At 48.1% G+C, this 15269-nt stretch overlaps 5 protein-coding genes across 5 annotated transcripts; 3 read left to right on the top strand and 2 right to left on the bottom strand.

Annotated features, from left to right (window-relative positions):
• Positions 1–27: 27 nt before the first annotated feature.
• On the bottom strand, positions 28–1308 carry ARB_01835 (uncharacterized protein; the record flags this gene model as incomplete). Its single annotated transcript, XM_003011810.1, has 1 exon — positions 28–1308. One exon carries the CDS (start codon positions 1306–1308, stop codon positions 28–30), a length of 1281 nt encoding a protein of 426 aa, XP_003011856.1.
• Positions 1309–2249: 941 nt separating this feature from the next.
• ARB_01834 (C6 transcription factor, putative) lies at positions 2250–5585 on the top strand (the record flags this gene model as incomplete). The annotated part of the gene is made up of 7 exons (XM_003011809.1): positions 2250–2299; positions 2347–2657; positions 2775–2927; positions 2994–3959; positions 4016–4116; positions 4241–4853; positions 4906–5585. The coding sequence occupies 7 exons, from the start codon at positions 2250–2252 to the stop codon at positions 5583–5585; spliced, it is 2874 nt and encodes a 957-aa protein (XP_003011855.1).
• A 651-nt stretch (positions 5586–6236) lies between these two features.
• On the top strand, positions 6237–8780 carry ARB_01833 (uncharacterized protein; the record flags this gene model as incomplete). Its single annotated transcript, XM_003011808.1, has 1 exon — positions 6237–8780. The coding sequence occupies one exon, from the start codon at positions 6237–6239 to the stop codon at positions 8778–8780; it is 2544 nt and encodes an 847-aa protein (XP_003011854.1).
• Positions 8781–10694: 1914 nt separating this feature from the next.
• On the top strand, positions 10695–11255 carry ARB_01832 (uncharacterized protein; the record flags this gene model as incomplete). Its single annotated transcript, XM_003011807.1, has 1 exon — positions 10695–11255. The coding sequence occupies one exon, from the start codon at positions 10695–10697 to the stop codon at positions 11253–11255; it is 561 nt and encodes a 186-aa protein (XP_003011853.1).
• Positions 11256–11876: 621 nt separating this feature from the next.
• Positions 11877–12966, bottom strand: ARB_01831 (uncharacterized protein; the record flags this gene model as incomplete). The annotated part of the gene is made up of 3 exons (XM_003011806.1): positions 11877–12441; positions 12547–12916; positions 12954–12966. The coding sequence occupies 3 exons, from the start codon at positions 12964–12966 to the stop codon at positions 11877–11879; spliced, it is 948 nt and encodes a 315-aa protein (XP_003011852.1).
• Between the last annotated feature and the right edge of the window lie 2303 nt (positions 12967–15269).

Raw genomic sequence — 15269 nt, 5'->3', positions numbered from 1 at the left:
GGGCGGAACATCATCTATGTACCCCTTTTACAACTTATACCTCTCCTGTTTCCAATGGGCAGGAGTCCCGCCAAGGCAGTCGACCAGTGGCCAGCTTTGCTCTCCGTACATGCTAAATTGTGATATCTCGACTCTCTCATCACCGCGGATGAGGTCGAGCATCATTTTCAGTTCGACAGTTAGGAGCGTACAACGCTCGGCACTCTTCTGCATCCAACCTGCCTCGAACTTCGCTGTGTTTAAAGCAGCTTCAACAATGACGAGCTCTTTGGACAAAAGGTCTGCGAAAAGCTTTCGTCGATCCTTGGGATCACTAGCAGATATCGATTTGGCAATGCTTTCGGCTACTCGTTTGCTAGCTGCCATACCTCCTATGCCATCCGTGGCATTCAACATCCTGGCGTCCTCATGGTACTGGCGAGTCTCCTTGTAGTCGATGGGAGAGGTGTAGCTACACCATCTGCTTAATATCCTGGACAGGGTGTTAGCGATCATGAGCCTTTTGGTATGTTCGATTTCGTGTGGATAGAAGATGAACGGAAATTCCCTGATATCGACTGTGATCTGTCTCCAGAGAAGGTCAAGCTGTTTCCTTTTAACCAGAGATAGAATATCCGAAGAAAACCGTCCCTGTCGGACAAAATCTCGGATCTCGTCAAAGCATCTCTTTGGATTTATACCTAGGTGGTCACACGCCATCTGGAAAAGAGTCGAGGGCAGAATTTGTGCGAATCTGGCTGGAATTTCGCGATACTGCCTTTCCTTGAGAATGGCCATGTACGCCCCCCTCCAGTAATCAGCCAGGTCATTGTCGTACGTGTCTGGTATCGACTGATATCCCAGCGTCCCTCTGCCCTTTATGCGCTCAAAGATCAAGGAATATCGATTATAAAACGACCGTTTTCGGAACAACAGGATCTTCTCTGCGACTTTTCTGGCCAATTCATATTCTGATGGTCTCAAACTCGGCTCAAGATTGCAGTGCATCCGAAAGCTGTCGATAAGAGTTGACCACATGAATCGCAGCCTGAACTCCTCGTCCTGATACTGGCATAGCTGCTGCTTGTCGACGCCTGCTGCTTCTGCACTAAGGTACCGCTCCCGGGCAACCTCGTTAAGGGTGTCTCGCCGCTGCACGGCCTCGCTTACCAGGCTCCATGCGCGCTTGGCTATCGGGGAGAGTTTGGGGTCTGGTGGAGATGATGTCTGTTTCCTGCCGGAGTCTCCGCTTGCATCTGCAGAGGGCTGCAAGGTCACTGGCTCTCCATCTTCATCTAGCGGGAGAAGACGTGGGGATTTGTCTTCCATCTCTCTGGCCGCGAACGGTTATAACAATATACTCACTCATACGAATGGCACAAAAATCGACCTGTCTCTTCGCTCCAGCATTCCGCACTTCCTCTTATCCCGACGACTTCCTAGGGCTGCAGGACACCACCACCCTCTGCATCTTGCCCTGCCACCGCCATGAGACCCTGTATAACGAGAAGGCGAGGTTCACTGGCCGGTGAAGGAGCTACTTTGGTTAACCCCCTTCAACCCCTTAACCAGTGAGGCAAAAATAAAAAGCCTCTCTATATAACCAACCATAGCTAAAAAAAAAAAAAGACGACGCTTCACACAATGAACCACAGGCTATCCACTCTCGTATTCAACGTCTCTGTAGAAAAAGAAGTAGAGCAAAAAGAAATGGTAGCTAGCCCCTTTGTCTCCAGATTAGTGATGCTTCGGCCTAGAACGCCGGCACAGACCAGAAAAGCTGGCATCGTGACTATTTGGCGCAGACTTGGCCGTAGAAAAAAAAAACCTCCCCCCTGCCCCGAGCCAACCGGCAGGTCGACCGCCAGAACGCCCCAGCTTTCCCCGGCCATGCTCGCTTCGTCCTACTATCGACACATAGACAACCTCTCGGGGCCTTGCGCAGTCGGTTACTGTCTCCAAGGTGCGCAGGAGTGCAGCAGACAGCCCATGACCCGGAGATGAGCCAGCCGCCCTCTCAACGGCCAGGCGGTTCACTCCCAAGACCGATCAGGTTCGTGTCGTCAGATGGCCAGCCGCAGACGAAGCGGCGCAGGGTGATCGCAGCGTGAGTACTCCTTTTTATCTGTGTTTTGCCTTTGGTCTGTCCGGGCTGTTGCTGACCGTCGTTTGGCCTTTGTCTCTCTGTCTAGCTGCCGGACATGTCGAAAGCGCAAGAGCCGGTGCTCGGGCGAACAGCCAGGTATAGAACTACCATCGCCGGCGTCTAGATGTACTGTCCAAGGGATACCTTTACTGAACAGTCTCTTCTCTATCAACAGTTTGCAAGACGTGTACGGACTATGGGCACACTTGTCTTGGATACAGTGACCCTGCCAGCGCTCAGCCGGCCGCATCCTCATCCTCCACCACCACCGCCGCCGCCGCCGCCGCCGCAGCCGCCCCTGCCACTCGACCGGCTGCACAGCCAGATGTGAAGGGAAAAGAGGCTTCTGGGAAACCTGACGGCCCAAAGGAGAAGGCAAAAGAATCAGAGGTGCTTGGGCGCAGTGTTCCGGTTCCCAGTACGGATCATCGCGAGCAGAGACGAACTGCAGACGTGACCGATCAAGCGCAAGATTCTCAGCGAGAAATACATGTGGAGGATGTTGCGCCAGCTATCAGCAGTCCAGAGAGCAGTAAGTTTATATCTAATACAGTCTATGGTCAAATAGACGGTTTATGCTGATGGAATACCACTATATAGCACGGTCTGCCCTTATATCGAACCACCGAACCCATGTCCCGTACTTCAGGTATTTTGGGCCGACGGCCATCGTTCCGGGATTCAAGCAGATGGTATACATCCCTCAAGTACATCAGAAAAAAAGACATAATTCTAACGAGCGGAATACTTCAGGTTGTTCGGGTCCGGGAAACTCGCAAGAGTAATCCTTCACTCTCAAATGGTGTGTTGTGCTGCAACATACTGATACTAGTTACTGAGGACTGCTAATCCTAACTCAGAGCATCAGATTCAACGGTGTCTGTTCAAGATCCAACTGCGGCTCATGGAGCTGGAGGTTCGCGTCTTGGACCTGGCAACTCGAACAGCATACACTTCTATGATCCTGACGATCCGCTTCCCAACAGTGAAATCGTAACCCATCTGTGTGAGGTCTTCTTCGCTCATCTAGGCTGTAACTTTCCTTTCCTCCAACGAGATAGATTCCTTTGTAGCTTGAAGGAGAAGCAGCTTGCGCCCATCCTTGTGGATGCAGTGTGTGCCTTGGCTGCCAGATTCTCTCTTCATCCTCTGCTCTCCGTCGAGCCCGTTAATGAAGCTCCATACCCCCATCATGGCCAGGCCTTCGCTCATCGTGCTATGTGCGCCGTTGTGGATGCACTAGCCTGTCCAACTTTGGCTGTCGTCCAGGCGTGTCTTCTCCTTGCCTATGAGGAATTCGGTTCTAACCATGACAGCGGTCTATGGATGTATCTTGGAATATCGATCAGGATGGCGCAAGATTTAGGTATCCAGAAACTTGATGGGATGAAGTTCAGATATGGCTGTGTTGGTCTTACTCCCAAGGCTGTCATAGCCGGCCAGATGGTTGATCCTGAAGCCTCTGCGTCTGCTGCCTCCACCGAGTGGACAGACGAAACAAACCTCAAAAATTCGGATGCAGAGTCGGTCGAAGCAGAACGAGCAAAGGAAAGGGAAAAAGTCGATCTGTTCTGGAGTATTTTCTTCCTTGATAGAGTGATATCCTCTGGGACCGGTCGGCCAGTGACTCTCCGCGACGACGACATTGAGATTCATTTCCCTCTAGATTCGGAATCAATACTTCATAATGGATGGCCATCTCCGTATCCTCCACTAATGAGAATCATACATCTATACGGGAGGATGACGGATCTATTAAACTCAATCAAGGAGGTTAAGCATGTCACTCCAGACGTTCTTCGGCGGCTTGCTGGGATGGAAAGTGACCTAACTGGTAATCTTCAAACCACTGCTTTCCAATGATTAATATGTGATACTGACTAGTTATAGGCATATACCAAAAGCTGTCTCCCAAGCTACATTTTAATGTTATCAATTTCCAGACCTATGTCAAAGCCGGCCAGGGGACCAACTTCATCCTCCTACATTTTGTAAGTCTAGAACCCAACCAATGCTTCTACCGTAATAAAAGCTGACATTTGATAGTGGTTCCATACTCTCATTGTACTGCTTCATCAGCCTACTCTACTGCATTCATTTAGTGGTAAAATACAGCAGTTGTTTTCCAACAGCCGAGAACTGTCTATATCCTCCGCCAAAACTATCGCCGATATCCTTGCTTTTGCCGAACTGATAGATGTCAAAAGCTTCACTGGAAACCCCTTTACCAGCCAGCCCATCTACATCGCCGCATGCGCATTTCTCATGGAGAGTGCCTTCTACTCTGTCCCTTCATCTCGGGCCGAAAGCCCACCTCCTAAACCTGCGTCTTCAAACCAGCCGTCGAAACCCCCCGAGGCTGAATCAGACCGCAATACAGCACCAGACCGTAGTTCCAACCCTAAGCACTCACTACTAGCTGCAGCAGCAAAGGAAAATTATCAGCGCTGCTACAAGGCCCTGCAGTCATTAGAAAAATCCTGGGCCGGCACCAAATACATTCTTACGGCATTGGACCAAAAGTCCAAGGGAATATGGGATCCTTTGCTGTATACTGAAGAGGAAATGGAGAGCACTGCTGGTGTTGATATATCGCTAGCTATAGCCTGGAAAAAGACGCAGGCCAGTTCGACAAACGCCCAAACCACTAGCGAGTCGCCTCGAACTGGCTCATCTCATGGTGCAGCCCCTACCAGTCTGGAGTCTGCCAATATTGATCCTAGTCGGGGTGAGTATTTGTACTGTGAAAATGATATTCCCGGTTACTAACTATGGAATAGCCATAGGCTGGTCATTGACCGGTGCCACCAACTCGTCCCAGCCAAACTTGAGCTTTTTATATCAACTTCCAACAACCTCAACAGACATTCCGGCACAATACCCAGAAACCTCTCAGCTACAAACTGCATTTCAACGCTCCCCTTCATCTAACTTACAGCCCACGAGTATCGCCGCCACCCAGCCATCACTGCAGCCTTTCCAGGGCCATGAATCTTCTAGCCAGCCAAGGGGAACCCCCCAGCTCCCGTCCCCAGCCCAGCAAAACACGCTTTCGCCCCCTTATTCACACCTCCAGCCTGACAGACAGTCCCCATCCAGCGCCACACTCAACCTAACTCGCAGTCCAGGTTTTACTAGCCAGACCACGTCTCTATCTCGCTCTCAGCAATCCGTCTCGCCCGGAGCACAGCTACGGCAAGACAGCAACACGCAGTATAACTTTCACACTCCGCCTCCGTTTGGTAATCAGCCCATGGCCGCCCTAGATAATACACATATACCTGGATACGACAATGTACCCTTGAACGCCCAGAACCTCACTATCGAAACTCAGGATATTGACATGAACAACCTTCAAAACCAAGCGAGCTTCCCGTTCTCGTTTGAAGGCGGTTTCATGCCGTGGCTGGAGTATCTCCCCGAAGATGTCCTGCATTTCTTCGGCGACCCTCAAGGCTAAGGGGTGCCATTTGAACCTTGTTCTAGCCTGTGGCTACTTTTCTTTGTACATCTTATATTGTTTTCTGGTTTTATGAGCGATGATTTCATGAGCGTTCCTCACTGCGAGCCGAGATACCTGTGGTTACATTTCGAGTAGGGATAAGCGGGTTTTTCTTATGGTTACTCATCGTAATTTTGTCCTTTTTCTCCTACTTTCTCCTTGATAGTGTGTAATTATATTTATTGATCATATTCAATAGCACTATGAATAAGGCATAATCAACAGTGATCTTCTTTTCCGTACTTTGTTGCAGTTAAGTTAACTTTGCGTGGTTGTCCCTGGCAACGAAGAACATCCCAGCCACCAGCGAACACATCATCAGCGCGAGCAAAATGTTCACCGAGATTTGATATGCGACGCCCCCCAGCCGTACGGAGTACTTGTGAAACTGTTTTCAGTGTAAAATATTGCTTATCTACGAGGACCTTCCGGTGATGATTGACGTATGCAGCTATCCATCCCCTATTTGTGTCGAGGACGGCTGCCAACTTTTGTTTACAGTGTATATAACGGGACCTCGGACCTAAGGAACCGCCATCCACGTCGCTTTTACAGACCTTTACTCTTCTAAGTCGAGGTGAAGAACCATTCTACAACTCCCAATCGACGATGACCACCCCGCAATTGACAGAAGACAAGATAAAGATAGACGCCGCGGCGAACAGCAACCCTGTGGACAACGGGTCAGCCAAAGCCACCTGTACACAAGCTCCCGCAGGGCCGAAAAACAAGAATCAAACGCTGGGCGAAGCAGATATATCGATGGATGATATAGATACAGGATCCGGGCCGCATGAGAATGGCACTGGTGGGCCTACACAAGCCAAGGAGGAATATAGATACAGCTCTTCGTCCACATCACAGCCAGGATCAAGAGGCAGCTCTGGAAACACCGAATATGGAGAAGGAGAGATAGACGATTTCCCGTACGACGATGAGTTTGAAGATGAAGACAAGTCCTTTGTCAGTGACCTGCGAGGCGGTGGGAAAGGGATTCGTTCAGCACGTACTTCGATCTCGTCACTACCAGGATCGGTTGTTGTTTTTCCCAGTAACAAGCCAGCGGGAAGTGGACAGCTCGCAAGGGGAGATTATCGACAAAATATCAATACCAATGCTTCTGATAGGAATCCCATGTTTGAAAGCCCCCTTTCCGGTGGCAGAGTTCGCTCCAAGAAAAATATAGCTAAGGACGGGCGGTACAGCTATGCACCGCATGTAAGAGACTTGGACTCCCCGTTTCGCCACCCCAGCTCCGTACGGGCTATGCAGATGGGGGATGAGGACTATTATGATGACGGATGTATGGATGATGGGAACTATTTCTCGTCTCCACCGTCAAGGAATGGTCGGATGGGCGGCCGTCAACATGGATCCCCAAGGATGTCAGACGTTTCGTTCAGATCAAGACCTATGTCTCCGTCTGATCAACGGTCATATCATGCCAGTCCACCTCAGCCAATCCAGCCGAGCAAGGAGTATGCACTTATTCTACTTCATTGCACCTTACTTCCACCTTGTTTCCCTCTCTCACTTCCCCCTGGATTACCCCCACCAAGCAAAGAGTTGCTCAAAGAGATATTACCTGATGCTTATTGGACTAGATGGAAATTACTAGAAGAGAAGATCGGCTCTACCGGCCTTCTACGGGACAGAGGAATCCTTATATCTCATCCCCAGGAAGCATATGACTTGCTTGAGGAGCGTTTGCTGGAGACCCTGGGGTTGACTCGCCCAAGACTTGCATATGGTCATTTCATTGGGGGAGAGGATGATACCGATGAGGATGAACAAGTCACTGAAGATGAAGATGAAAGTAACGACACTGAAACCGGTTGTGTGAGGCACAAATGCCAGGATTGCGGCCAGAAGGTCATCAAGAATCGTGATGGGGTTGAAAAGAAATGGGAGGTCAGAGTCTACGCTGCAAACGGGCTTATGGGACAGGGCGCTTGGTCAGCTGCTTGGAAAGAGATGGAAAAAGTCGATGTGGAAGTTGGATTGTGTCTTCCGACGAAGCTGAGGAATGAGCTGGAGCAAAAACTGGCTCAGGAGATGGTGAAGCCAGAAGCCAAGGTGAAGGATTTTCCACTCCAAGAATCCAAAGCAAGTGACATCCCTTCGGCGCGTCTTCAATCGCAAATTGATGGGTTGGATGAACCACCACAGGCAAAACCAACAGCTAAATCGCCGGCTCGCGAGAGAGGGCGAATAGCGTCTACCCCAAAATCAACACAGTACTCTAGGGATGATGTCAACCTTTGGAAAGCACTCTTTAATTACATACGAATAGTGTGTCGAGGCAATCAGCTCCCGATAATGACCGTCTTTCTTGTTCTGCTTGCCCTTCTAACTCCTTCTCCGTACCACCTCTTTGGACACTCCCCGGATGTTACCATCCCACAGCCCGACACCATATCCCTAGACCAGGCTCCAATTATGCCAATGCCTACCAGCCAAGCAGAAGCAGTGTCTCAGCCACCGGTTAGCTCGGAAGAGATTGTGGAAAGCTCATTGCCGGTAATACAGGGATTGCCGACGGCATCGTATTCTGAGGCCAGTTCTCTGGAAACTGTATCAGCCCAATTAGATTCTTCTGCCTCGCATCCTAGATTTCAAGAGCAAAAACCATCATCCGACTTGGATCTCTTGCTTGATGAGAATCCTTCAGCTGAGACAATCGTTTCGACACAATCAGGTCTTCCAGTGTCTGGCTACCAACAGCCAAAGGATACCATGATACCCTCACAATCCAATGAGCCTGCCTCCCCGGTTCCTCCAGCTTCGCCAGATTACCCAACACAACAGGATCAGCCATCCCCTTCACCCATACCAAGTTCCTCTTCCTATGCAACTTCATCTGCCTCTCCCAGCTTGCCTCCTGTTGGAAACGGAGAACAACCCGTAGATACACAAGATTTTTTACACTCTTCAGTATCTCAAGGTCATGCGCCTATTTCTACTGATGGTGCAGTACCTAAGGTCGAAGTAACACGCGATGAGACATTTGAATCTGTGCCAGTGCCACCACAGTCAACGCCTGCTCCAACCTCTGCCGCTATGGAGAAGGGAAACGAGCTACCGTTCTTGAGTCCCCACGAGAAGGTTGTCCATGCAGACTCAGAGCCCTCCACGGATGAGGAGGATCAATAGCCGATCTTGCATCAATATTTCTATTTATAGCCCATCCTTTTCTTTTTGGATCTGAATATTCTATGTTTATGTTTATGACCTCATCACGCCTTGATGTCGCCCAAATACTTGCTGTCATTCGTGTTTCTACCTGTACTTCCACAATATACCCCTCTCGCCGCACTATGCCAACGACAAGTTGTTGCAACTTTGTATGTTTTCAATCCGTTATTGGCAGCGTTTCACTTTTTCTTTTTCTCTCCTATATTCCGCATCATTTTAAGCCCTTTGAGCAAGCGAATTTCCTCCATCCACTATGTCCTCAGCACTACCGCAGTTTTTGCCCGTCTTTTTCTTGAAAACTGAGGAATTGTGTTCACCAAATACGCAGACGATAAGCCTCGCTAGTATTTACTCTTCAAATAAACATGATACTGATAGTACAAAAGATATACACTATGCTGCCCTCTCTGTTTTTACTGTAGGAAAGGGCTGTATGACAATGCTGGAATTTCTGACTTTCTTTTGGCACCTGAACGCATTGCAAACTCCCTGAACTAACTAACTATAACTACATGCTTAGTGCCAACTTTTAATCCCTATGGACGTATTAGATTCAGCTACATCACATCCTTTGAGTATTATTTGGTAGTTATTGTATCGCTTCGGATACGGGGAGGCTGACATAGAACTTAGTTCCCTCAGCCTTGAAGTTGTGACCTCTTCACCCCAACAAGCTAGCTTCTTAACTATTCCCCGAAGAGCCCCAAATTAAGGTGTAAGACATCCATTTTGTGGCGTCTGGGGAGAGAGGGAAAAAGAAAACAATGCATACCTAGCCAGAGCTAGCACATGGCAATGCGGTGTAATCGAAGGCCATGGACCAGGCTTTCTAGAATCCCAGCGGGATTGACATTACTGAGAGCAAGGATCAGCCATCGCTTGACAGATGTCATTGCATGGATGACGGTATTGCTCAGTGAGATGCAGTCTGAATCTCTAATACTGGAGTTGTATCGACTGGAGTTGTATCGAGTCAACCACTACTCAGTTCTACCCGAAGCTGCAGCATCAAAGTTTAACGTAGCCTCCACGAGGAAAGCCCAAGTCTTAGTGTTCGCTAATAATAGAGAGGCACGTTGAAGACAGACATTTAGCCCAAGGTTTAAGGCCACTAGAGCCGAATGGCCACAGGCTGGGGTCACGTCCTGAGCACTCTCTAGATACTGCGCCTAGGAAGAGAGGGCAGTGCATATGTTTCGTTGACGCCCTCTTACCCTGCCGTGGGCTTCGGTAGCTGGAAGAAGATTTATATCAGCTATTAACAACAGTTAGTGGATTGATTGAGATGATTACTTTTTTCAGACATCAGCTAGCTAGGACAAGGTCACAGAAGCTTAACGTCCGTCTCGGGCAGATATTTTGATACACCGCACGCTGGATATCCTCCTGCTTGGTTGTTAGTATAATTATACGCGAAGGAGTTAGTGTATGTCTTACTTTTAAGGACGAACCACAGATCCAAAAGATACCATTTTACGGAAATTCAACTACCACGCGGGGAAGTGTAACCCTAAAATTAGTGTCTGTAGTGCTTCATTTCGGGGCTTCGAGTTCCATTCCGTATCCAAGAGGTCTTATCTAATTGCTTTTCTGGGTAATGCAGAAGCTTGGATACCATAGGTCCAAGAATAGAACCCCATTTCTGAATTAGTGCAGAGTGCAACTAGTCCCATGCAACTAGGCTGAGAGATGGCAGTGTATCATTCTCATATAGGATAGCAAGCCGAGAAATCGGGGTATAAATTAGACAATCTTCCCCAGAAAATCTGTATTTCTTCTCATCATCGTCAACAATCAGATCTCCCTTTCACTCCAAAGAAAACTTAGAATTCTCTGCACGATTATCTCGGCTCACACCATCACCCAGCCAATATGAAGCTCACTGCCCTCTTTGTATCTGCCGCAGCTGTCGTCCTCGCTGCTCCGACGGGTAATTTGAACAACCCGGAGATCGAAGCACGCAATACTCAATTCGTCTCCCCAAAAGACACCTTCCTTCATTACATCAATACTGGTGTCACCAATCACGACGTTTATGGAAGACCTCTGGTGGTAAAGAATGGCAAAGCCGCTGAAGAAACCAGCGCAGTCGTCACCTTTGATTTTGACGGGAGCTATAACGGTCGCCGATGCAGACTCCGCTTCGACACTTCAGCCGGTGACACATCCAAGGGTTCGCAGCAGCTTGACGTATACAGCGTGATTAACCCACCAACCTGGCCCATTCAGAGCCCTTTCAGCAGAGACCAACACCGTGGCCGAATCTATGTTTTAGTCTCCGGAACTGCACAGTGGGTGCAGGGTTATAATGGATATCCTGAATTTGACTGCCCCGTCAACAAGCGCATTGGGTATGAGTTCGTTGGCGTTTACGATTATGACATTATCGACTGGAACGTCGGTTCAACTGGACCTCGCATTGAAGTTTTGTAATGAGGGGGTATAATCCACGGTGGCTGAGCGATGGGTGGTTTTCATTTCTTTTCATCTCTTTTCATAATAGTTAACGGCTCATCGCTGCGTGTTAATTCTCTTAATGTTTTGATCAGTGCAATGTGATCTATAGCGAGTATATAACCTTTGAATGCTATTTCGACGTTTAACTGTGATTATTGTTCTTACCTACGGTAACTCTGAGGTTGCAGTAAATTCATGTTTTTCAAAGTTCAATGCTTGAACGTTTTTCAATTTTGAGCCTCAAGATGGTCACGTGCACAAACAACCCCAATTTCAACCAACCTCATCCTCCACGTCAACATAACAAAACAACCACTGATGGCGTCTGTTTGATAGAGGGACCCTGCTTATAAGCCTATCAATAGCTGCTTTACAGCTATGCCGTGACCAGAAATCTGCAATGCTTGATACGATTGGTTCTGCCGGACCGTGAGGAAAAGCAACCCACCCAGAGTTAACATCCTATTGCTGCCCAGTCAACTGAGCTTCAAAGACTCTCATTATGGGTAAAAACTACTCTAATGCGAAACAAATTCTTTGTGGATTAGTTATTATTTATTTAGGGATCAAGTCATGATGACAATATCGATTCCATCCTCAGGCTTTCGCAAATATATCTGGTTTCTCTGCATTGCGCACCGGCGGTTCAGCAGCTTGACCACTGGCCTCCTCTTCCAGTTCTTCTCTCAATTTTTGCTCTTTAAGCTGTTTCAAGTGCTGGCAAAAGAGACTTCCAGCTCTTATCCGGTCTCCGTACCGAATAAAAGCGAAAGGAATCGCCGTCATAGCCAAGCTGGCAAAAGCAAGCAGACTACACCCCCAACTTATACCAAGAGATGAATACATGCGGCCTGCTGCTACTGGGAGGGCGGTTCCAAGAATGCTTCGAGCAAAACTCGCAGCTGACTGTGCGCTTGCTGAGAACGTCTCGTATGCGTCAGAAAGATAGTTAATCATTGCAATAAAAATGAGGAGAAATCCCGCGCCGAACGGGATGCCAGAGAGCATGGGGATAGACCAGTGGATATTGGGTGAAGCAGTCCATCCCAGCCAGAAGAGAGATACAACAAATAGCGGTCCCCCAACGACAGCTAGTGGAAGTCTCCGGTATTCTTCCACGTCTGCCCAAGGAGCGTTTCGAAGTTTTGAACGGTTAAGATAACTATCCCAGCAGAAAAATAGACCAAGGGCTGCAGCAACTCCGGCGCCAACTAATCCAATTGATTAGACTAATTCGAACTGAGATAATAAAGGGAGATCAACTTACTTGGTAGGTACATGAGCCCTGCAACTCCTGGGCTCATATGGTATGTCCCTTTCCAAGGTAAACAAGTTAGCATATGTTTCCCATTCACTCCAATTGTCCAGATACTCACTTTGAAAAATTAACGGATATGTCTGAAAATACATGAAGAAAATGGCATAAACCAATGCTAGATATAGACACGTGAAAAGCACGATTGATTCAAATATGATCATTCTAATGGGCCTTGTCAGGGTCACAGTCAAGGTCTCTTTGATCCCTTTCTTCTCGAGATCGAGAGCCGAAACTATTTTATCATCACCTGTTTCCTTGCGCAGTTTCCGAGCTCTTTGTTGCAGAAGCACTGGAGCATATGTTTCGGGCGTCAAGAGAACTATTGGGGCTGTCAACCCGGCAAATATCAAGCCTACCCAGAAGCTCCATCTCCAGTTTACTACTGATATGAACCCTGTGACAGGTGGACCAACAATTGGGCCCGCACATGTTGACTGCAAAAGTTAGCCTTGCCTTTGATTAGAATGAACGCTGGGGTTTCTCTTACTGCCATAAAAAAGGCCATATATCTCCCTCTTGTCCTGGGCTCATCATACACATCGGCAAACACTCCTCCAACAACGGCTATGGGCGCTGATGCTGACACTCCGACAAAAAAACGCATGGCCAGCAGAGCAGCCCAGCTTTGCGATAAGGCACACGCAAGCGTGAAGAGCATAAAGGCTGCAAAGCCTACTATAACCACCGGCTTACGCCCATAAGACTCCGATAGGGGGCCGCACACAATTGGCCCGAAGACATAACCGAGTAAAAATAGAGAGATTGGAAGAGTCAGCTGTTCAGCAGATCGAATGTTGAACTCCCGTGCTATATAGGGTATCGCTCCGCTGGGCAAAGAAGAACCAAGAGTGCTATTTAGCACGTTCATGATTCCAGAAAAGAGAATGAACAGTTTTTTGTTCTATATTCTGTCAGCTCAGCCTGGGATTCCACCAAGACAGGATCCATACCGTTGACCAATTTATTGGGTTTTCGGGGTCTTTTGCCTGGAACGACAGGACTGTCTTGGAGGCTACACGGCGACATCTATAGGAGGACTTGTAAGTGCCTCCAATAGGCATAGTTTTGCCATCTTCATCGCCATTGCCGACTACTTCGGATAATGATGAACCCGCAAGTATTTCTGGAACCGCTACAGGATCTGAGGAGGCATCAGCACCATCTCATGGTCCGTCGATATTCTGGGTCACTCACTAGCAACTACAGCGATTTCTTTTAGCTGGCCATCAACTTGCGCCGAAGCCTTTTCGACTGTCCCCATCTCTCCTACTTCGCAGTTTTGAAGGCCAAGACAGAAATGCCGAGTTTAAACCGAGAGAGCTGGGGGAATGTTTCAACCTTTATATTCTCGATTAAGGGCATCACAACATTATATCATATTTGATTACGTCTTTAGGCTCTAATCAGTTTGACATAACAGGGGAAGAGATCATCATATTCACACAATATAATGTGAAGAAGACAACATAGCGGAATAACCGTGGGGACAGCCCGGTTAGCACGGCTTCTTTTCATGCATTTCTTTTCTATACGGGTTTCCAGACCTCCTGTCTAAGATATAAGGAGCATTGACAACTGACTAACCAATCACTAGTCCGCAACTTCAGGAGGATGAGAGTGTGGAATTGTTGGTCTCGTTTAGCCTAGGGCCGGGGGTCCCTGAAACGTTTGCCGAGGGAGAGAACCGACATTTTTGGTTGAAAGTCTCTTCTTTCCTGCAGTTTCTCGGGATAACTATACGCACTTGACCTTTCCCCCACCATCGAATCTGCATCCTTCAAAAAATAATAATTCCAGGCCTTGACTCTGAGTGGAGACTGTCGACTCGTGGAAACATCGTACCGGGATTTAGCGCGAATGCCTGCAGACGCTTTGACAGGAACAAGCATTGCACCGATAGACAGAGTTAGATAACTAATGCGGTGAAAGACCCAGCATCAGTACTTTTAGAGAACAACTGCTTTACCTAGCATCTACCAGAGCCCTTCACTTACTACTACTATGCCCTGCCAGTCCGTGATGCTAACCAACCCGTTGGATAGTGAACGGGGTTAATTTAACCCGAGAGCCAAGAGCGGGACCAGCACGAAGGCCTCCCTGATGCTGTGCAACACGAAGATTCCGCTGCTGATGCATGGCGGGACCTCGCCTGAATCAACACCCACGAGGTGCATGGTGTGAGCAAGGCCTGAGTGCATGGCCGCCGATATGGAAGCAATGCGTCAACCCTTGCCAAAGATTACAGATGCATTTCCCGTATGGAGTACCAGGATAATTACTCCGTAGTGGCACATAAATTGTCGGCGACACATCTAGGCCCTTACACGATCATAGACAGCGTCATGAGAAATACAAGAGACTAAAACATCTCTCTCTATATATATGAGACCTCACTTTTATTCAGAGAGACAACGAAAATGCTTCTTACAGGGGCTATTATTGGTTGTTGCATGCTCGGGATTCGGAGAGAAAGAAAAAGAAATTCTTAAAGAACGGGGGAAGTTGGCGTTAACAGGTTGCTTTTGTGCTTAGGTGGAGTCGGTAACCTGTTGAAGGAAATAAAGTCCACAAATATATTATTCTGAACGATGATATCGATGGATACACGTTTCCATTATTGAATATGCGATCGTCTGATATGTCGGAAATTCATGACCGAGCATTAGTTATCC

The sequence above is a fragment of the Trichophyton benhamiae genome (assembly GCF_000151125.1).
Source record: "Trichophyton benhamiae CBS 112371 chromosome Unknown contig01106.0, whole genome shotgun sequence".
Lineage (NCBI taxonomy): Eukaryota > Fungi > Ascomycota > Eurotiomycetes > Onygenales > Arthrodermataceae > Trichophyton > Trichophyton benhamiae.
This window is presented reverse-complemented; position numbering and strand designations above follow the sequence as displayed.